This window comes from Achroia grisella, unplaced genomic scaffold, assembly GCF_030625045.1.
Source record: "Achroia grisella isolate CSIRO2021 unplaced genomic scaffold, CSIRO_AGI_Agris_v1 utg906, whole genome shotgun sequence".
NCBI classification, from domain to species: Eukaryota; Metazoa; Arthropoda; class Insecta; order Lepidoptera; family Pyralidae; genus Achroia; species Achroia grisella.
In genome coordinates this window covers 483070-508131 of record NW_026713064.1, presented here as the reverse complement: position 1 = coordinate 508131, position 25062 = coordinate 483070, and the positions used below count along the sequence as shown (strand labels likewise).

At 31.4% G+C, this 25062-nt stretch overlaps 2 protein-coding genes across 7 annotated transcripts in view; one reads left to right on the top strand and one right to left on the bottom strand.

Annotated features, from left to right (window-relative positions):
- Positions 1–25062, top strand: part of LOC131853868 (semaphorin-1A) — a 344763-nt gene that overhangs the window by 47433 nt on the left and 272268 nt on the right. The gene's annotated exons all lie outside the window — the stretch shown is intronic.
- On the bottom strand, positions 1021–4271 carry LOC131853869 (uncharacterized). Its single transcript, XM_059204945.1, has 3 exons — positions 4246–4271; positions 2881–2951; positions 1021–1237 (listed from the first exon to the last, which is right to left on the bottom strand). Exons 1-3 carry the CDS (start codon positions 4261–4263, stop codon positions 1021–1023), a joined length of 306 nt encoding a protein of 101 aa, XP_059060928.1. The 5' UTR covers positions 4264–4271.

Below are 25062 nucleotides of genomic sequence, written 5' to 3'. Positions count from 1 at the left end.
TGACAATATTTTTACCAACCCCTTGGTTATAGATAGATAGATTATCGTACTTTAATTAAAAGTCTGTTAACACGACCAATGTATTCTTCCCTCCTGCAGTTTTACGCTTTATTTACGTGACGTGTAGTGAATTTTGTCATTTTGACAAATGAACAGATAAATAAAAAATCTTTAACATAAGTATTTATTGCACAAAAGTTATCGATATTGTTTTGTGTTAAATTATTTACACGATAGATTCTTACTATGATGTTCGTTTTGAGAAATTAGATTTTGACATTGTCAAAAAATTGACACATCAAAATTGATAATTTTCAACAAAATCATCGATTCGAGAAATCGATTTAGAACATGTCTAATTTAGAACATCTAATTTTATTACCTATACAACATATTACTTCATCTTTTTATTGAAAATTATTATGTATTTATGATTACATTTTATACTATAAGTGCATTTTGACAGTATATGTTTTTAGTAATATAAAAATAAAAAAATAAACATTTAGCATTACGTATGCTTTATATTCGATATTTTTTTAACTTAAAGCTTATTTATATGTAATCAACAAAAACACGTGTATATGAAAGCTATTTAGCATTTTATGTTATTGAATATCGAAAGCTTTCGAGGTGCGACATTAACTTAATAAATCTAACAATGTTTTAATACCGTTTGATGTATTACCTTGTGACCCAATTACTGTATCATGACAACATATGAAATTTATGGTCTATAGAGTATTATTATCTTGTCAATTGATAGACGTAATTGAGTAAAACATTACAGATATTAACGGTTACACCAAACAAAGTTATTATTACATTGTCCGTATCGAAACATCAGTTTTATACATATAATTAACACAAAACACGTCGGGTTGTGACTGTAATTGTCATTTTAATTAGGTGTACTAAAGGAGATCATAGAAGCTTAAGTCTCCACCATTGATATCTTCGGAAACATCCCTATAACATGATTATACTATTATATACAGAACATTTTCCTGGTGTTGTCACTCAGTGCCAACCAAGAGGTAGAAGTACAGGTTTTTCAACCGCTACAGTATGAACTACGGGCACTGGTAAGGTCTTAACAATAGGTACAGTCTTTATTATGGGCACTTCCTTAACAATAGGGACCTCTCTAATGATAGGCAATTCCTTTATCACAGGATATGTCTGGATATGATGATGATGAATAGTATGCACGTCTTGAGGAATATGGATTCTTATGCTGAAAAAAATAAACATAAATAAGTTAGTTGTAATTTGTATTATATAGCTGAAAGGCTGACAGGTGTAGGTGAGCTATAGGTAGCCTAAATGACTAGTATCTAAATTGAGGTTACGATTGTGAGATGATTTTTTTTATCTACGAGAATATATGTCAATATCGTAGGATTAACTGAGACTGATGTTTGTTTGTGTGTACTTACACACAAGCAAACGTGTGTCTCGTGATCGCACACACCACACAGACTTTGATTAAGATTTTCAAAACATTTTGTATGATTATTTGATAAATCGGTTTATAGACACGAAAATGCTTGTTTGTTTGTTTCATTTACCGTACACCGTACCATTACCACACACCGTTATGGATGTAAAATACATTGGGTACATTCTATCCCGGTCAATCATAGTCAGGCGGACGAAGTCGCGGTCAGAAGCTACGTAGTTTTGAATATAGCTTCATGAATAGTTAAAGTGGGGGAGGGGATTGCTAGTTATGTGGACTTATACCGCATTGCTAGCAACATATTGACCAGGACAGGCTGACCCCTGGAAACTATCGTGGTTAACTATTACTTATGAATTCGCCACGATGGGCTGATCGTCTACTTGTGCACCGCCAGCGCTAAATGTCAGCGCAGTGCGCCATTTCGTTATCAGTATTACATAGTATAAAATAAAGTCGCTGCCGATGTCTGTCCCTATGTTTGCTTAAATCTCTAAAACTACGCAACGGTTTTGTTGCGGTTTTTTTAATTGATAGAGTGATTCTAGAGGAAGGTATATATATAATACATGTACATCCGTGCGAAGCCGGGGTAGCCGAGTAGCTAGTTATCTATAAAATAAGTAAATTATTAAGGTGTATACCACTTAGGACAGTATGTATTATGTAGTGTAGTATAAAATCTATAAAAACTGAAATTAAGTGCATTTATCTACTTAAAATAGTTTTTGTAAAGTTATCCACGAAATCATAGATTATTTTAATATGTTTGATATATATATGTATATACTTATATATTCTTATGGATCCATCAGCTTGTTAGGTATATTCACTTCGATGGCGGTGTTATAAGAAATGCATAAGTCCATTAGCTGTAAAATGACGCCATCATATATTCCCGTCAGAAAAGCAGTTTGTTCATAATAAATGTATGTACCTTATAGGTGTAATTTTATATATTGACTTCTATTTTACAGGGTTTTAATAAGGACATTTTGTATTCAAATCCACTATGTGCTTATATTTTATTTATATTACGCAATAATTTCATAAAATTGGAATCAGTTTTAGTGACTTTACTTTCTTTTAGTTTTTTTTTTACTTTTACAAAATTATAATTTATATATTTTAATTTTTAGAATAATATTATTGTATTAATAAATTGTATTATTACGATTACATTTTAGATAAATAGATTTTTTAAATCTGTATTTTACTTATTTATTATTATATTCCGTTCGTAACTACAAACACAAACAAAGGGACAAAAAATCTAATAATCAATGTTCTATTCTATTAATTATTAATTCTATTCTATTAAATTAAGTCGATAGAAGGCCTACAATAATAGTTTATATTTGTATTATATGTATAGATAACGTATAATTAACGTGTTAGTAAACTATAAAAAAACTTACCGAGTATGATGAGGGTCTGGGTCTGGCACAGGAGACGCCATGTGACCCGCAATCAATACGGTCAGAGTTAACTGTAAAACATTTTTTTATATAAAACTTTCATAGTGACAACATTAAATTCAGTAGGTAATGTAAAGAGAATAAATACGGGTATATTTAAAAGTAATAACTTTATATTAAACAAACTGAGCATTTTGTGTTTCATAAAAAACAGCGATATCTGATGAAATTTGAATGAGAGCGAAACTTATCGATTGAAAAACAAAATTTTACGTATGAAATAGTAATTATCATCATGATAACATTACAATTAATAACAAAGGGTGTATATTAAATACAAGAACAAGAAAAATATATCTTTACATTTTTTAAATCGGTTAAAATGTATTGCATTAAGAGTAGGTGTTGTTATCGAGGGTGACATATGAGGGTTAAACATAAGGGTAGACGAATATTGTCAATAATTTATGCGCAAATTCAAAATAATTTAGACGAATATTTTTTAAAAGGTCGATGTATAAGGTCAACGGATACTTTGTTTAGCGTAAATTTTAGCTTTTTACGATCGTAACTTTATTTTTAGATACTCGTATCAGCCAAATGAAATGTTAGAGACGAATTAAAGTATTTTTTGATGTGATGGATAATAGACACATAATTCATGGTAATAATTGGAGACCAATCAAATTATTGTGTCAAGATTTTTTCTTTATACGTAAATTCATACTAATATTGAAAAAAAAAACGTAAGTATTTGTCAGTCCGTCTTATTACTTTTTTATTTGACCTGAAAATAAATTTTCGATTTGTAGCACGAGGACATAGGCCTATTTTTAAGATGAAAGATATTTATCTTAAACATAGTCACAATCGCGAATTACAGCTAGTTAAAAATAAAGGAATCATGTAAATGCTCTCTCTGTAAATCGTTAACCTAAATATATGTATATTAGCACATCACTTCAAAAACAGAATTGACCGGCCCTATTTGGTTTTTTTTGCCAAAGAAAAAAATGGTTAAAGATCTCCATATAAGATATTGACAATATTTATATATTTTTTTTTATTTTAAGCGACTACATTCGTCATTTTCTGGATTTCGGTACAGTTTTTTTCTCGTGATGCTCCCTACCCCCAACTAACTCTACGGAAAAACGGTTTCAATTGGGGCACAATTAGTATCCCGATCGATATCATTTTAAGGGACCATTCGTTTTTTTCTTATATTTGAGGGTTGTTCCTTTTTTACATCTATTGTTCGATTTTATTAGCACTTATTCAACCAACTTTTTAATTCACTTTTCTAAATTAAAACTGAGCACAATGTTTTTTATTTAATTGTAAACTATCGTAAGGACTACTCACAGCGATGGTGTAGTGCATGTTGGCGTTTGGCGTGTCACTGCTGCGGCCCACTCGCATCGCGTTAATATGTACTGCGGTTGTGTAAGCCCTGCCACCGTTACGGTCCCTGATCGTCTCGATACACGTAATACTTAATTTTACATATTTATGTACTTAAAGGATAATGACGTATGTATTGGTGTTTTTAGTACATTGATTGGTTTCACCCTAATATAAGCCCTGCCTATTAAAATGATACGGCGAGAGAGCTTAATAATAATAACTTGTATGTATTTTGATGATTTCTTTAGAAATGCAGCATTTAATTAGAGTGTTTTTATTGTGTCTATGTAATGTGATATCTTCATAAATACATAATATACTGGATTACTTAGGGTAGCAATTAATTGTGATGAATCTAATTTTAACTCTGTTTACTTATGTGGTTGGTTACATGTATGTTTTTGTCATGTCTATAATCGGTATTTCAAGGAAATTATCTTAAAATAAAAGAAATATAATATTTTTTATAGATACATTAATAAACGTTATTTAACAAAACAATAGACTAGTAGGTCGTAGGTACCTATTACCCTACAAACATTTATTTTTTAACAGTGTTGGAATTTAAATTGACCCGATGTTAAAGGTTTATATAAGTTAAGTATAGTTTACATTCTATGGTCATATTGCATTGCAAGAATAACTATGTATAGATGGATCTAAATTCGGCAAAGACGTTTTGTTGTTTTGTGTTACATATTGATTTTATGTACATAGCATGGACTAGACCCTCCTCGGCTTTACACGAATATATAGTTTATATATAACTACTCGTCTATGCGTGTCTAATACATAAAAACCTCCCGGAGGAAATCGTCTAAATTATAGTGAAATCTGTATCATTAATATAATATATGAGATAATTAGTGTTTATCTTTTTTTCTGAGTGTAGTCCGAATAATAATACCATCAAAGCGAAGTCACCTGTAAAGAACCATGTTAAGGAATGAAACTATGGAACTCGACACAGCGCGTATATTAATAATAAATAATAATTATCACACAGGGATCGAAAGCATGCGAATCTGAGCCGGGGTCGAGCTCTTAGTGATGCTCTCAGACTGAAGTTCCGTATCCGTCAGATAGGAGTTGGTCTGCATCTCTTTCATAAGTCCTCCCACGGATTTGGAGCGCCCTTTGTAAAATATAATCAACAGCATATCCTTTTTTTCGCACTATACTACTTCTAAAAAAAGGTCCCTATTACCGTACCGCGTCTTGCTCCATGATTTTATTTCGAATTTACTTTCTCTTACTGTTTCATTTTTATTATTGTAGGCACTGATATTTTATAGTTTGACGTTATCCTGATCTTTTACGATCCGTGAACATTACTGTTGACTTTGCATAAAGCCTTTGAAACCTAATAGAAAAGAATTTTTCTGTGGTACACAAAAGGGTGTTTCCCTCCCCTAGTTTCGACACCGGAATTCGGAAATGGGAGAGCCAGTTTGTGACAAATGGATTGTCAACCTGAAATATGTCAGTACAAACAATATATATATATGTATATTGTATTATACCTAGTTTGTTACATTAATGCAATTATACCGATATTATTCTCCTTTAACTGTCTCTATCACCAAGTAGTTTCCTGTAAGAGCAGTTCAGATATAAAATGGCAGCGCAAAAGGTAGATGCATTGTCATGCGTTGTCACGGGCGTTACTTGGTTACGTTATGTCAGTTCTGGTCATGTATACAGCGAGGATTATCACCTACTTAGATCGAATCGGTTCGTTAGTTTGTTTGAAATTTCAGTTCCATAAAAAAAGCAAAAATAAATTACCATATATCTGGTCAGCTAAAGATTGGGATGTTACTGGACGATCAAGGCGTCTAGTAACACCCCAGTCTTCAACCTGCGATATTAGAAGTTTCAGATATTTATGGTATAACTAATTATCATCCGCATTAAAACAATACACTACGTAACCGCTGGAAGAAATTGGGTTACTGGAAATGACGCCATTGTACCTACTCATCTGTATTCTTTACTGTGAGTTTTTACTGAACATTATAGTGTTCCAAACAGTGTTAAATCTTGTTTTTTATGAATTTACTGTGAACTTTGTAAAGTTGTTATTTATCGAGCGCAACCTCCAAGGAACTTGACAGCTACTCTTTTTTAACTATTTAACTATTATTTTTAAAAGTAGATACATATTCTTAAGAAAACGTGATTAAGAGCTCCTAATATTTTGACGCTGTTACAAGAAATTCAGGTCACGGGATATATTTATTACAGTATACATATAGTAGTGTAGTATATATACGTGTACAATTGTAAATATGTGAAATAATTTGAAACAGTCATTATAGATACAAATTATCTATGTACTTTTTTAATTTACGTAAGGTTACATTTCATAATAAGTCAAATCATATTATGCCCTATCTATGTCGATATAGGTTTTATTTTTAATAACTGTAATTACGTATCATTTTAAGTGATAGTAATTGGTATGTTAAAGACTTCGTGTCTAAACGGAAGATGATGGTTGTGATAAATTGCACACGACTTGCATATATCAATAATAATATAACAGCTACGTCATAACGACGTGCCTCATGAAAGTAGGATAGAAACAATAGATAAATGAGCTATTTTTAACGGTATTATAAATTTAACATTAGATCTAAAGGTTTATGGTAAATGATCGGACTGTATAATTTATTATTTAGAGTGATTTACCACAACAGATTTCAGCCGAAATAATAATATGTTATTTTGTCACTAATGGATAAAACAAAATGGTCTCATTTATTATTAACTCGTAATAATATCGCAACAAATGTTTTCCACTAAATAGTTATGAAAGTCCTCAGGCAATTTTATGTCGATTCGGCTGACTGGCTGTTAAATATTGTAGCATTATTGATGAGACCTATGTGTACAAGTGCCTACATGCCCGATAGCCCGTAATATGGAGTGTGCCAAGAGTTGAAATATGAATATGCGTGCTTATTTAACTAGACTATCTACTCTCAAGCTGTTACAGGATAAACAGAGACACGATACTAACTTATCATGCAAAAATTTATTGTTAATTTTTTAGTAGTGAAAGCCGAGGTTTGACCGGAGTAAGAAGTAATGTTTCTCTCCACCTAAAATTGTATGCTAAATTTGTAAAGATCATTTGAGTCGTTAGACCGAAGAGGTAATAATGAATTTAAAAAAAACTCTAAATATTGGCTACATACTAATGGTCATTGCTTCAGAGAATAAATCACTAATTCACTATTAAATAAATAAGACAAGGTTTTATGGGTATAAGAGGTTGCAGTGTTTAAAACTGTGCAAAAGAAGAATATGATTGCATGTATGAGAAATATTTTATTTCCTGACTCTTAATACTTTTATATTCAGTCATATAAAACAATATATAGTATGTGCGGACGTCAAAGCGAGTTCCGCTGTCTGGGAAAAAAGGAAAGCTGCCAATTTCAGAATGCACCCTACGCGGGCCAGTAGAATAGCGAATGAGCGCAATCAGGCGTATTTCCCATGGCGACGGTAGTCGTGCGGGGGCAGCAGGGAGGGGCAGGGAGACTACGATAGTGAATCTGTAGTCTGAGTGTGAGGTTTGTTTTATATTCTACTCTACTATGTATCCGCTGAAAATGTACTTTCTGTTAGGCACTTTATTGGAAACTAGTTGAACACCGCGGTACTGTCTCCTATGCAGACAGTACCGCGGTGTGCAACTAGTTGCCACTATGTATCATTAATAATATAGCTTTCTATAGGTAAAATTATCTATTATAAACATATAACAATTAAACACTTCGGATACCTTCATTATAATCATATTTATGTACGATTTTGCTAAATATATTATATTATTAAAAAAAAAAACAATTATACACTTTCTTCATTATAATCATATTATAGGCTAGTGACCAATAAGGCCTGTGCAAAAATGGAACTATAGTAGGGCTATATCTATTTAAATAAATATAGACTATGTTACTCGCTGATGTACCTTATAATTCTTACTAAAATACTTGTTAATTTTGTAAATTGAAAAACAAAAATAAAATCTACAGTTTTTGTAAAATGCAGCAAACAAAAATATATTTTATCTCAATAACGAACCAGCTATCCTAAGAAATTACGTCTGTAGAAAATGCTAACCTATAATATTAAATGACAATCCTGTGAAAAAGAGCATCTTAATTCTAAATCGATTGTTTACCACATGAATACACACGTAATGACAAATTAGTATTTTGGTTATTTTTATCACTTAATCACGTTCATGTCTCGTAAAAAGGTTATTGTTATACGAATACGAAGTAGCTACTTATGTGTTACGTTTAATGTCTGTTTAATTATTAGTAAACTCACGAATAGTTACTTTATACTTGTCTATACATTTATAGACCGGTGGTGAACTTCCTCAACGAGGGTGGGTCTCACCTTATTCTTTTATTTGTCATTTAAGCGGCCAAGCTGTCTGCTTTGTAAGTTGAGATGAGGTACAAAAAATACAGGATAAGATTTATGACATCTTAATTCTCCGCCATGGCAAGGCGCAATGATAACGTGATATGTGTAGGTGTTCTTCATTTCTAAATATATAATATATAACCCAAAGGTGACTGAAGTAGTGGTCTATCAACGCACAGCCCAAACCACTGGACTGATCGGGCTGAAATTTTGCATGCAGGTAAATGTTATGTAGGCATCCGCTAAGAAAGGATTTTGATTAATTCTACCCCGAAGGGGTTAAAATAGGGGATGAAAGTTTGTATGAAACTTTGTCAATTTTAAACCGATCGGGCTGAGACTTTGCATGCATAAGCTACTAAGATGTAGGCATGCCCTAAGAAAGAATTTTGATAAATTCCACCCCTAAGGGAGAAATAAAATAAAGCGAGCGAAGCCGCGCGCAAAAGCTAGCATATGATATGAGCGACGATTACCATTTATAATCGGGTGGATAATCAGTCTGTTTGTCATTTGAAATATATTAAAAAAATTAATTAAAATTGTTAAAATTAAAATTAAAATTGTAACAAACCAATTTTGGTGCATTATATATATTGAAAAAAAAAAACGAATATCGTCTATATCTTGCGACAGAAGCCAAGACAACTGCGTTTTTGACTGTATATATGTTTGTGCTCGCATCATGGAAAGACTACTTCGTGACATTGATTGCAGTATGCGATGTTTTGCCACGGTGTATATCTAATTTAAAATATAGGCATTCAAGTAAATTATTCCGTGCGAAGCAACAGCGGGTCGCTAGTCTTAAATAAACCTCTATATTAGCTATTACCAACACGAAACTACTTATATGGCTAATTATGTGGATGTAATGGTTCTACATCTATATAGCGCTCATAAAACCTCCACAAGAGGTCCGTAAGTCGGCTCCGCTTTGAAGCGACGATCCTGCGAGCGGCTTACATCTGTAATCCCTCACAGGTCACTCAAGTGACGTCACCTGTGCTCGGATTTACTTTTTTTTGTTCCATATCGTACGGTGTTTATACGCTTGACAAGCAGCAATAGTATGTGTTGACATAGGTAAGTATATTTTACTTACTGTTGTAAGTATAACGAAATTGCAAAGAAGTATGCATGCAATACTTTCAGTAATACATATAGACAATCGATATTTTTTCCAACGACCTCATAAATACTGGGCAATTATAATTAATAATTACAGCTCTTTTACAATATGCTATTGCAAAAGTAGTTTTGAATTATAGAATTTAATATGTAGAAATTGAGTTTAAATTTGAACAACTTAAATTTGACTTTAAATCCTAGTTAGGTCTGTGAGTTCCTAATATCCTGTATATATCTGTAAACATGCGATATATTTTGTACGCGTTCTTGCGTACATACGTAAGTGGCTAAAATATCCTATATACATGTGACTTTGACTAACTAAAGTCTTATTTATTTTAGTAATAGGTAAGTAGCGTGAAGTTCAGTACAATGTATTCAATGATATCCGTGTTATTTGTTTAAAAGGCAACAGTGACCACGTACGCGTGACACTGCTACCTCTGTACCAAATACATACTATAGTGATCGACATTGTCTACAAATAGGATTTTCAATAGCAATCAGCGTGTTTGGTATTCAGTTTATTGCACGTTATTGGTCATCGTTATGTAAGTGGAAATGCAACAATCTCAGTACTCAGTTTGGTCAAGAATTCAAGATTCATTCAGTATTCAACCTTACTTGCGTACTAAGTAAATGGGTTATGTAATATTTTATCAATGCACCACACTACCAGTACCCAAATACATAATTTGTTGAAGGAGGTAAGTAGATTTGATTAACATAAAATGTAAAATACTCAAGTTTCATTTTCATTCGAGTTGTAACAGTAAGTGTAACATAAAATATAGTTCTGACTTTATGTCTAGTTCACAATTAAGTAACCAATAGAAAACAAAGGTTAAATTAGTAATAAATTGTTGTAGATATGTAATATACATATATACCAATGCATCCGATGCTTCAAATCAATATTCCTTCTTCATTGTATAACTCAATAAAAAATGTTTAGACAACATTTGAGACTTTGTTCAAGATTTTATATATCATTTGTAATGTAATATGATAATGAGTTATTTGGACTCTGTTTTCCGCATCTTGCCTTTCATTTGTGCCGTTCTGTGCGTGTAGAACTAAGCTAAGCTTCTTTCTAAAGCGTAGACATTTTCTGATATCTACACGTATTTTTATTTACAACCCGTATTATAATTTTGTCGCCATTAAAATGAAACCTACTAATCATTTTAAAAAAAATCCAGTGGAATTAAAACGTAGGCACAGTAAATTATTTTTTAATGTTGCATAATTAGGCCGTCCTTTGTAATTTGGGTTTAACTAAACCTATACTTAAACCACAATTAAGCAAAAATATATTTTTTCTCTTTGTATCCCACTGTCTCCCGCAATATAATAGAAGCGCAGGAAAAATTGTTATCAATCTTTTTAAATAAAGTCTAATTTGTTACTCTAGGGGTCCTGTTCTAGTACCTATCTAAAGAGTCTGTATTGCAGGTATATAAAAAGTACAGTTGAATTAAGCACTTGTTTTCTTTTTCTTATTTCGATACTAAAATCTGCTGAACAAACATGCCAATAATTTTAAAACAATAACTCAGTTATTACAAAAAAACCAAATTGTACATAATTAAATTATGTATGTACACATAATCTAATTTATTTCAGTACCTTTAGATTAACGTTGTTACTAGAGTTAGCCTTTCAGTGGGATGCATTTCGGCAGCGCTGCTACGTCATTATCATATTATAATTTGGCGGGATGCCGGCGCATCGTACACACGTACGGTACGCCTCACGTAATTTCATATTAAACACGCCTTGACAAGTGACGTGACTGCATTGCGCGTTCATTACCTTTATTAATGCTGAACAACCTAGTGACGTCACAATAAAGCCTCATCCACGGCAGGCAAGGTGTTAAACAAGTTAGCATGCTGTCAGCATTTCATGAATTAATGACAGTTGGAGTAATGTTTCGTAAAGATTCTTACTTTTTAATTATTATAAGGAGGACGGGGTGTTTTGCCTTTTGACATCTTAAGGAATCTACAAATAGACTGAAAATTACCATAATTACGGACATCACATTATCATTTGACGCCTGCAATACCAGACTAGTCATTCCGGAGGACTAAGATGTTATGCGTTATATTCCGTAATTTCATTGTTTTATTTTAATTCAATCAAGAAACAGCTTAGAAAGGAAGCTGCGTGGCGTTTTGCTGAGAGATGAAACTGTGTGGCACTACATTGGTGAAATCACCATACATATTGTAATATACTTTTGATTGATGTACGTTCAATTAATATGTCTATAAAAAATAATTACTTATTTTATTTTCTACCAACTTAGAAAGAAGAATATTTTGCGTTGTCACTTGCGTAAGACACGACTGACGTAGGTAATTTAATATTAAACACACTGACAAGTGACGTGCTATATGCCGTGTTCATTGCCTGCTATAGTGCTGAACAATTTTGTGACGTAATCTTTTTAATAAAGCCTCATTGACAGCCACGTGTTGGAACATGCTCGTTTAACGAATTAATAACAGCTGGTGTAAAGATTTCACCTAAAATGTTGTGTCTTTATGGAACATCATAAACAATTTCTTTAGTGGTTCTTAAATTGAAGTTTTATTTTAAATTTTACTATAACATTTATGTATTTTAAACAGTAAGTAGTCCTGAATTTCTTAATTCATCTACTGTATTTTTAAAAATCTACGCAAAAATAGGGGTGTTTAAGTTTAACATGTCTATGTGTTTATGTGTGTGGCTTGGCAAAGTAGCCCTTAAACGAGTAGATGTATTATGCAGTGATTTTTCTTTGAAAGCTGATCTAAAAAGATTATTATTAGTTACAAAACGTAAACGATTATTATGATTCGGGAATTCAAATAGGTAAAAATTTTACATTTATAATTATTGCGACAAACTAAAGAAATTGCGATTTTCTTTTTGAAATTATCTTTTCTAGAACAGAATATATTAATTTATGTTAATCGACAGTGTTTATACCCGTTATAGTTAATTGAAAACAAAAATAATACAAGGGAGTGTTGCCAACTGTTACATTTCTTCAGTTCCTATAATTACATTACTACTAAACACATTAGTTAGTATAATTACACGCTTCTTGTATGACATTAGATAGTGGGTATGAATGAATAATGAATAAGTTTTACTACTCCGTTGTATAACAGTGCCGCTGGTTACGAAATACGAATAAATAATCGTATTTAAAACACAAATTACTTGGTGATTATAATAGAATAGACAAGCAGTGTTATATATATATATATGCCGAATTCCTTTTAATAGACAGCCTACATGAAATCAATATATAGTTGGAAAGAGTTTAGAAATATTGAATTTTTAATAGAGAAATTAAATGCAAATAACAAAATAAATGTGACAATGAAATGGCTTGAGAAATATATTTTTATAGTTTGACATTTGTCAATGACTATTCAAATACTAGAAACAAAAGATAGGTGAATGCCTTACCAGGCTGGTGTCGTGAAATTAGTATAAATATTATCTAATGAGGAGATATGCATGCCGAGTGGAAAAACAATGGACAAATGATGATTGATAAAAGAATATTCAAATTTGGTTAAATTTTATTTATATATCATACGATATAAAGAATAAGATAAGAAATAATAAACAATAAGCGTCACTTTTAAGCAACTTTTACAGTTAGTTACAAGTGATCCTAAATGGTTGATTATGTTTAGAATCGGAGTGATAAAAAAGAATGTCTTCTCTAAATTCTTCTTCATTGCCAACGACACCAATGAACGTTTCCGTTCATTCGTTCAGCAAAGCTCTACTTGAATTTTTCTTCGCCATCTTAATTTGTACGTGACTCCGAGAGTTAATTAGTGCAATTACGAGATCCAGTCGGTTTTTTATGCCGGTTATACTCTCGTATTCAGGGATAGTCATTGTGGAAAATTAAATTAACTCTAAAATAGTGGACTTAGGGTTGACGCAAATAGACTTTTTGTCTGCAGACTGTTTGTTTTATGGCGCTAGTGGTGCACTCTCACAAGTATCACGATAATTTGTTCTTCTAATGTATTTTGGGTGTATTATGTGCTGAATAGTTTTTATCTAATATACTTAGAGTGGCTGCAAATATAACTTTTACAGAATGTATTTTAAGTAGCTATTAGTGTGCTGTTATAAATATATTTTTAATATGACCAGCTCGGGGTTCAGTTGTTTTGATAATCATGGGTTTGAACGTGGTACTATACAAACATTTGTTTTTATATGTTATACAAAGAAATATATTTATTTATTAAGTATTTTCTCTCTCTTTGTGAATTGCCCAGAGATGTTTATCTATTTTATTTGAGTACATTATCTTCTGAGTAGTCAGGACCTTCAAATTAGATTCGCTTCATTAAATTGTGCTTAGGCTATGATTAAATTTCTACAAAGCTTCCCTTAGTTTAAATGAAGCCTTATAAAGAATCTTTAGAGGGCCGACATTGTTCGTCTCTCTATAGGAGTGTGTCTCTTATAAACCTTGTCAGAAACATATACATCATAAATAAAATTTTATATGAAGTGTGACCATCATACCAGCTAAAGTTTGGAAGCGGTCATATAATTGCTTATTAAATTATATGACATGGCAATTTATATTTACTATTATAACTTTTTATATATTTATATTATAACCCTTAACTTTTTTTAACACTAAAAGAAGTCATGTTTATATTTTTTATGTATTTGAAATAGCAACGAAAATCATGTTATCTTATGACTCGGGTAGTACCACTAATGTGTAGTTATTCCAAAAAGACTTACATATCATTTTATTTATTTAGTAATTTTACTATTTAATCGCACTCTACAAACGTAACACAAATTACAAAGCTAGCAGTTTGGTGAATAAATTAGATAGATAAGAGATAGAGACTGAGGTACCCACGCAGACGTAATTTCTAACTCTGGTAAATGAATTTATTATTAAATTATATGACAAAATTGCATTTTTATTTTTCATTTTAATTTAATTTTCTTTATTACTATATTTTAGTTGAGAATGAAACAAAGAACTTTTAGATATACTGGGCAAACTAGTACGTGCACTATTATGACAAAGGGTCATTACCTTTTCATTATATATACAGCACTAGCGTGCAGAGTTGCAATTATTAAACACCCTAAGGAGTTTGAAGTATTACGGTTAATTTTGTGGTATTTAAGTATAGCGCCGCTCCACATATTATGCACTCCGGATAACATCAGACCTAATTTAATTTTCTTCCAATTACTTTTTACTAGAGCGTCGTTACCTAGTGGTTTATTAGCCGAATTTACACCCAACAGGTGGTGAATTCAAATCTAGCCGACATACAAAAAGAAAACTATGCGTGTCAATTTATATTTTTGACTGACTTCAGTGAAACATAATCTGAGATATCTGTGCCATGTTGGATTCAAATAACTACTATGCACTGGGGGGGGGGGGGGGGTCAAACATGTTGACCTTGGTGCCCCGCCAGCGGAAGCCGTTAGACAGGCACACCATTCCATTCTCGAAAAAAAAAAACAAAAGTACAACAGACAGTAGACACAAATGTTCAACACAACACAAATCTACAGTCATGTTAAACTTATAACACCCCTCTTTTTGTTTCGGAGCTTAACAAGAATACTTTGATTATGCTTGACCTAATTTTTGTGTTTTATCTTTAGTATAACATGTTAAATAGATGCAATATAGCATATTATTTTATTAACTATGTTGACAACAAAGAGTAACTAAGAATCTACCATTTTTGTTTCAGGTATCTTCCCGTCTCCTCCTTGAGACTTACAAATCCGTCTAGGAACAGGTTTTTGCAACTAGTGTTTATCTATTATCTTTAGAATTTTAATTTATATGCCCGACTTTACATCTTTTTCTTTTATTTAAACCTTAAGGAAAATATGAAAAAGACCAATGAAACCATATTTTCTAACAAAAACAGCAATTTCTAGCAATTATTACCTACATTATGATAATGAATCATAATAAAAATATTCTTGACGGATGCTAACAAACGTATCCCAAGTTAAATCAACATTTTATACCGTTGAGCGCATATTACAACACGTAATTTGTTTTCCATGAAAACACCGCCTGAAACATTAAAGGTTGTATTCATTGTCTTGAATGTGTAATTAACACAAACGTGTCTGAATGTGAAATAAATTACTTCAATTTTAACTCGTAAACTTGGGTCGAACGTCACATCGTGCTGTGTCGTTTAAGATAAAAGACATAATACCTTATTGGCTTTATTACGCTTATGCCTTGCGTCTAGAGAGGCGAAACCGATGTTTACCCCTTCAGAAGCTACAAGGTAAAACCTCGCCAACCATAAAAAACTTATACGACACAAAAGACGTTAAACGAATGTGTATCGTGCAGCTATCCATTTAGAGGTCTAATTTGAGTATCAGTAATATAAACTTTAATGCCTCTAGAGATGAGGTATTTGAGTATAAACGTGAAGACATCTTTGATGTGCACCCTCTCGCCTGGAGCGTGAAAGGCTCTCATAGATAAAGTGCATTTCGATATTAGAAGTTTGGAACACAGTTTTAGAGTGAAATTTACGGTATGAAACTGTTTTGTTCCTTTATTTATCGGAAACACGGAAGGTTTGGCCTTCAGAGTATGCAATAAAACTATCCTTTTTTTATTATAACGTTTCGTATATAAGGGATATCTCCACCTAGATTTATGAGATTTTATGGGTCGTTAATCGTGTTTTTAAAGATATCGTGTCAAGGGAATAAACAACAATATTTATGTCCGTATTATATCTACGCTACTTTTAATTTAAAATATATTTCAAACTTGTCCATAATTTTGAAATATATTTTAAAATAAAAGTATACTCATACGCTTTCATTAAAAAATCTGTTATACTCTTATCTCGAGTTTCCTTGTAAATATTAATTAAATCAAATTCGAGGAAAGTTAAATCCAAATGAATTATACCTTTGTGTTAAAACATCTTTGTTATTTTAGTATCAACAGTGTTTGGCAGTTCGTTCTTATTTGTATAATTAACTTTGCTTTTCATTACCTGTTCTATTTGTTTTCTCATTATTTCATGTTTATTTTGGTTTCGTTTACTTATCATCGCAATTCAATAATTATCTCCTACATTTCACTAGAAAAATGATATGTTTGATTTGTCTCTTCTATGTTCTCGAGTATTCACTAGACACAGTGTTGTCTATTGTTAATTATTTATTACAAGAAGAAATAACAGTAACATAATAGAACAGTTTATTTAATTATTGTTATTAATATTCCACGTAGCTGCTCTAACTAACCCAAATATATTTGAGATAGGCAAAATTGTTCAAGATCTGTGATTAATTATGAATCCGATTAAACTTGAAAACTATTTCATAGTCAGGTCTTAGACGGAACAGCCTCCTTTATATTCATGTATTGTTCACAAATTATACGGCAATCACAAACAGTCTTATTCAAACAATTGTATACTCGAATTACTAGTGGAATGTTTTAACAAGAAAATTGACCTGTAAACTATGTGAAGGGCCCTCAAAAGGTCTGGTACAAACTCAGAGACTAGTTACCATATTGTGATTACCCCTGGGATTTAGCTTTGCACAAATGTTAAAATGGAATTTGCAACAACTCGTATATTATTGATTTGTGTTTGTTTGCTGTTATGTTAATCCGTATAACATTATTCTCCGATGATTTATTCTGTGTGTGTTTCGGTAAATATAATAACGTTTTCAGCCTAAAGTTTCTATTTTGTTTTGTGCTATATAATGTATCCAGGGTTAGGGTGGATACTACTACACTGAGATCAATCAGAATTCTTAAACTTATATGTATATTTTAATAGAGTATTGCCTTACGTATATTTCTGTAGAAAAAGTATAATAATCGTCAAGTAGCTACATTTAATGGTGATTATTATCTTGTTAAAGAGTGATGTACTTTTAGTACGATATCAAAATTAATAGCTAGTATCATATCAATCCAAGGAGAATCAATATATTATTGCTTGTGAGAAATAGAGCGTAGCGCAAATCTTGTAAATACACACGATAAATCTAGCGAGTATATTGAAATCTCGATTTCGGCTCCTGAAAATCCGATTATCCGATTATTCTGTAAACTCCATGCTTGTAGCCCTTCCTTGCTTGTTATCATACTTTGTTATGTCGGCTTTAGTGATGCCAGTCATGAATAACCAATATAAATAGAAAAATAATATTGTCGGTTTTTTATAATAATAATTGTTCTTTGTGGAATTGTCTTATATATTTTAGATAAATATCTGTGTTGTTATTGTTTTATATGGTATATATTTAAATCTTTTAGAGTAAGATTATATCAAACTTCATATCAATTTAAAGTGTTTTGGGCTGTTAAAGGGCTGGCAGATTCGAGTGTTGACTATTATTTTTAAAATGTTACAGGAAGGTAATAATTAAGATAAGAATTGATAATAATTCTATTAATCGCCGGTTTTAAAAATAGTTTTAAAAAATGTTTAATTCACAAATCTAATGATATTGTTTGTGTATATATATTATAAAATATCTCTATTTTTTTACATTTTTTATTTGAGTTCGGCTATACAAAGGTTTGATTATGTTTGAAAGCCAGGTTGGTTTTTCCGAGAAAATTTGAGTGTTTATCAGTAAAAGAACCTACCTATTAAAAAATAAAATAACAAATTTCTAATCCCAGTGGTTCAGAATGTTCGTTGATACATCAGTCAAGATAAATCTCTTTTAGGTATATAGAAAATGTTTTCTTCTCGTCGAAGAGAAATCGAATTTTCATCCAATGAAACGAATCAAAACTTTCGACATCAATATATAGGGAATACCTACCAATTTTTATTTGCGAGCTATTTCCGAAACTCTAACTCGCTTAATGTGTTCAGTATAACGAGTTGGCGGTGTATTCTATTGAAAAACAAAATTGGTCCCGTATTCAATTGAATTCCTGTGTATGCGTATTGTTATCTACTTTCATTACTTTTGATTACTGGCTTTTTGTTTTTTATTCAATAAAATGGTTAGCTTGCTCTGATTTTTTAATTTATCGTCGTCCCGCACGTGAAATTTATAACCCTGTAAAAGAAAATATATATTTTTAATTTATTTGTTGATGCTTATTGACATAAGTTACTATTTCTTTAAAATTTCAACTATTCAGGAATATAATCCGTTATTTAGATAAAGAAAAATTGGGCAAAGTTAATAAAATCTATATATACCTGAAATATCCGTTATAAATCTATAGAAATAATATACGTTGAAAACACCCATACTCATAATTACAAAGGTTTTCAAAGTGGTTATATATTTTTTTACATGTAACGCAATATCTTCGCTAAACAAACATTGTCTTCCGTTAATATGATATGTATACGGATACTGTGAGTCATCTGGTCTTTGGACAATCTAGTAACGGTAGTTAAACAATTTGCTGACACTTACCGACATTGACATCGCTGTGCTCCAGCCAACTACCGGTTTTACCATAAAATTATTTCATTTATATATATATAACTAAATTACGGATTTCGGTTGTAAGAGAAAAATATTGCAAATCCATACTGATTTACTAACGGACACGTTTTATACAAGTATTCTTAATAAAGTTCAATATATTTACATTACTACTGATTTAGTTGTATCTACCAATACCACAAACTACTTCATAGATTATGGATTGTATTTTTACACATAGAATTAAAGAACATTTCCACGAAATCCAAGATAATGCTATTAGTTTATTCATTAAATCCTCTGAAATACCACATCTCTTTGTAACTAAGCCATTATTTGAGCACAAATAAAATTAGTTGGTATATACTATTTAGTTTTGTCATGCACAGGGTACATTTTTAGGGATAAAATTAGTTAATTCCTGAAACGTATTTATATAAAGGATACATAACATTAAATATTAAGTTATATTATAGTGGTGTAAAATAAGTGCGTAATTTGAAGCTCGATGTGTATAGATTATATATACAAATATACATATAGTTAAGGATTTTTTTTTGGGATAATAGACCAAGGAAGAGATTGAACTTTTTCATAGAATTTTTTTTCTCGCGTTACTTATGTATAGTTCTCAACTCAGGCATATGTTAGGTTGATATAAATCTTTTATATATGATCCTACTATTACATAATAAAAATAAAATATATATTTATGTGAATATAGAGTGCTGAGCTATGTGTGTTGTTGATAACTCCACCCTAACAAATCATACATCTAAGTTAAATGTAACGATCCTGTTTTATGCAAACGGTTAAACAGATTTCGCCTCGCTTTTCCTTTTGATGGGCTTACTTTAATGGATTTCCCTGTTTGCCAGAGAACTTTCCTACGAATCACTTAATCTGCCACGCTTCGGATATATTTTTGTGTGATTTATGAGACCCAGTGACGCCGACACGGCTAGACGAAAACATTTATTTTGGATACCCACACATTCATATGTGTATGCCGACCTTTGATTATATAATTGTATACTTGTAGCGTATCTCTTACTACTACAAAATTGGTATGTAGAAGTATGTTTTGAATAAATTTGCGTTTATTTATTTTTGTTTTGTTTAGATGCTCTAGCACCTCCGACTTTGGAAGGGTACAGTTTATAGTAGGAATAAAAAATTGTAACAATTAAAATCGTCGACGGTAATTATCTTTACATAGTACAAAACGAAGAAGTCGTTTCCGTTGTCCGTTCACATAGATATTTTCAAGAGGAAGGTAAATTATAATTTATACTTTCAAAGATAGCGTTGTATTATATTATAATAATATGTGCGTGTTTTTAAAATAGCACTTTAAGTAGAAGTATTTCATACTATATGAACATTGTGAATATGACCATTGTGTCATAAAATAGTACAGTTTTATAAAATAAAATAAAGTTTAAAGCTAGATATGAAAATTGAAAAGTGGACTGATATATTGAAGTACTTTGTCGGACACGGAAATAAAGGTCAATTGCACTTACATGGGACTGCAAACAAGCGAAAATTGCAGAAGTGTTTTGCGGAATGTTGTTCAATTACACTGAATATTTTTATAAAGCTTTCAGCAGTTCGTGCTGCCATGATTTTGTATGTATATGATATGGTATGATAATCTGAAATAGATTACTTCATTATAGACTTATTTATAAATAGGCTTCTTTAATTTACATAACTATATTTGAAGAAAAAAAATGATTACTTGAATAAATATAAATTGTGTACAACAAAAGTAAACAAAAGAATACGTACAATACAAACTCTGCTTGTACGTACATATATTATTAAAATTTCATTTAGTTTAATTTTAATTATATTTCAAAACGTCTAAGCTTTTCTATTTTTTTTTGTGTATACGAGAACCATACCTATACGATTTTATATATTTAGCTTCTTTAACATTCCAATTTCTTTAAATAATTCAAGGATAGGTACTACGTAAAATTTAACTCAGATCATCTGTTGTAACTTGCAATCGATTTTCTAAGTTTAGCATGATTACAGTGGAATGGTATTTGAATATCACGAAATATTCCTTGGAGATGCGGATCCTATAATGCAGCTGTCATGTCACTGGGAAGGCATCCTGGTTTAATGCGTCCGTACCCGGACAGGACTGAAATAGGGAAACTTAGGCAGCTATTGTTGAAGTTAATCCTGGTTTTATTAATATTGAATGATATGGGGTAATTATCTCTAACAGTCTTTAAATATTTGCATTATTTTCAAGTCTCTTCACAATTAAATTATAACTTAATATAAGTAATATCATATTATTGATGTATGTGTTATTTCGTAGAGTTGCTACAAATATAAAAAAAATATTTGGAATCAAATTGTTCCTTTATATAATAGTGATAACAACTAACGTAAAAGTAAATTAAACAATTAAAATTTAATTAATATAAATTAAAAGCTTTGTGGGTACGCTTTAGTTAACCGTAAGTACATCAATATTGCCCTGTAAGGTCGAATTAAAAGCAACCACTATTTAATCCAGCAATTATTTTGGATACTGCCGCCGTCTAACTTGGCCTTGTCTTGACCAAGAGACATGGCTAATTTGGCCTAATGCCCTCTTACCCTTGTCTACATTAACCATTAACTTGTGACATGCTTAATTCGCTAAGTGCTGTGGTTCGTTGTTTGTGGTACAGAGCGACCATTAGCGGATGCATTGACATGAAGAAAATAAAATTTTCGTTTGTCATGTGACGTAAATTTTAGTTAACATATTCTATATTTCTATGTATATTACATTTGTAAAGAAAACGATAATCAAATTAAAAATCAACACATGGTATGATATGCAATAATAGGTAGGTTAGATTATATTTTATTCATATACTTTTTTACATTAATTATACAATTACTACAGAAATCATCTTCAAGTTTGTTACTTTATTTAAAATAAAAAATACTACTCTGTAATACATTTATTAAACACTGACATATCTGTCAGATAGTATATGTATTGTATATATGTATATTTTTCATTAAATCCTGTAGGTTATAATTATATTGAATACTATTTGCTAGACAATATATTTTTTTCTAAATTTGATTTTATATTGACTACTATATTAATATAATAGCAAATCACTTTAATGAAAGATTTCAAAGCTGCGATCGTGATACTTAATTACATTATAGTCGTTTATCACGCACGTTTCGAAAATTGTAAAATTAACTTGTTCATTACTCTTAATTGGAACATTTGAATACTTCTGCAATTAACTTTATAATATTAATTAAACCGTACAGGAAGGTTGTGAAAGTGTCACGTAATTAAGGCTTTTAATAAATTAAATCTAAATTACCCTTGCTTATCCCGTCTTGCGTGTCGCTTGTACTGTGACCACACCCTTTAGCGGATTGCAGAAATGACCAAAACGTATTACCCTATTAAGTAGTCCACCTTTGTTTAAATAAACCTAGGGTCCATGTCCAGTTTAAATTATTTATCCGGGTGTAAAGGTTGCCAGTATCTTCGTTGTTCTGTTTAAGTGAGATTCTGTTAAAGCTAGTGGTCGAACACGAATGACATGATTGCCATGTTTATTTATTTACTAAGGTCCATTGAAGACCGATTTACATTTTATTAAATAGTTTCATGTCTGTTGTGTGAAATTACTTTATAAAATATGTGCGAATGTGCATTTAGAAATATAGAATTCTATTTGCATATTATAAATACAAAAGTTTGTCATTCTTTCACGCAATAACTACTAGACGGATTCAAATTAACTTATTACACATAGACATCTTGTCCTAGATTAACACATTAAAAATTTCTAGCCAAATTCTATAATATTTGAATATCACTACTTTATATTAATTATGATCTCACTAATTTAAATTTGATATTACTATTCGTTTTACTTTTTTTCTGAAGAAAACTATATAAAAAATTGTCAGCTTTGGTACCTCAGTCTCACTTACTTCAGTTGCTAAGATGCTTGCTTTTTAAGGTTTCTCTAGAAGAGTGAGATAATATAGTGAAAGTACAGGATAAGAGACATAACATCTTAGTGTTACGGAATGATAAGGCATGAGCGATATCGCGGGCGTTTTATGATAACGTGATGTCCGTAGTCATTCGTAGTATGATCTACGAGTGAGTATGAGTAACTACAGTACGTAGTTGTCACTGGATGTTCCATCACCTTGGTCGCTATTCCAATTACATAACAAATTTCTTCCGAAAAACAGTTCAAGTAGAACATTTATTCTAAAATTGAAGTGAGGTCAAGTTGTATAAATATTTAGATCACATGAGGTGTGATGTGGGTCACAGATCTTATTAGCGGAACAAGGATCAGCATCAAAGATTCCCGGGGAAACAGACTCTTTCGCATCAACTGTTCTATTATTCACGCGGGATAGAAAGTGGCGCGAACTAGTAAACTAGATAAGTTTTAAAAGGACCAAGTTAGATGAATCTTGACTGCATAATGACATGGATTAAAAGTTGTTGATTGTGAAATTATAGGAGCAACGCCGGCGGAAGTATATATTAAGGATACAATTTGGATACAATTTACATTTCCGGAGGTTTTGTTTTTGTAAAACAAGTAAAGTCTAAAATTACTGTGTTTATTTTGTTTGTATATATTATGGTAAGAAGTAGATTCATAATTCACTATATTTATGCTTGTATTATACACGAACCTCATTGCGGACGTTATCAGGTGACACCTAACATGTATTTTATCCTATTACTTTATTGCCTTGTCTCACTCTTCAACCAGAACAGCTCTCAATGAATGTTGATTCGTGCCTGCTAATAAGCGGCTTTGTGCAGAATCTACCTAGGTTTAAATGGGTACATTTTTATAAGAAATATGTATAAAATAATGTATCTTTTATTTTGGTAACGTTAAAGCGGGAGACTATATCCACCTAATAACATGGAATCTATGTAGACAAGGGTTGTAATTAACACAAGCTGCCCTCTATCAATAACAGATTGCCACGTAAAAGCTAATGTTCTAATGGCTTGTGTGTGCCAGTAATTGGCTAATAAATTGTGGTTATATAGCTATTATTACACGATCTTTGATTATCGATCTTGACGTTAAACATTATTAAATTTGACATTGTCTTGATTAGTTATAAAGGGCATGTTATTTTGGTCACGATGACTTATGAAGTTGTTGAAACCATATTTTAGTTTAGTAACGAACATGCGGGGATGTCTGTATACCGGAAAGCATGGAGTTGTCTAACAACATCAAATAGTTACATGCGCTAACAGTATACGCTAGCGGGGCACCAGTGAAGAATGGTCAGATAAAAATGAGGTAAGCCCATTGTGATGAAATCACTTGGTTTCGAGGTGGTATATAGCTAGCAATGTGGTCCTAGTCCCTATTATTAACAATCCACACATATTACATATTGTGTTGTCTGATGGAGGAGTCAAGAATCTCCGAAACCTGTTCGATGTTAACGTGATCTTGATACATAGATGTTGATAAGGATGGAACGGCAGCGACTCGTGGGGCATCAACTAGTATATAATACAATAATGTATCTTTACATCTGTTTTTCCAAATGGGATAGTCAGAGGCATTGTCAATGTGTATTGTTTGCACTATGCAGGTTATATGACATCCGTGTCCGGGGACAAGCTTACTAGCAATTTGGTTTGGTATTGAT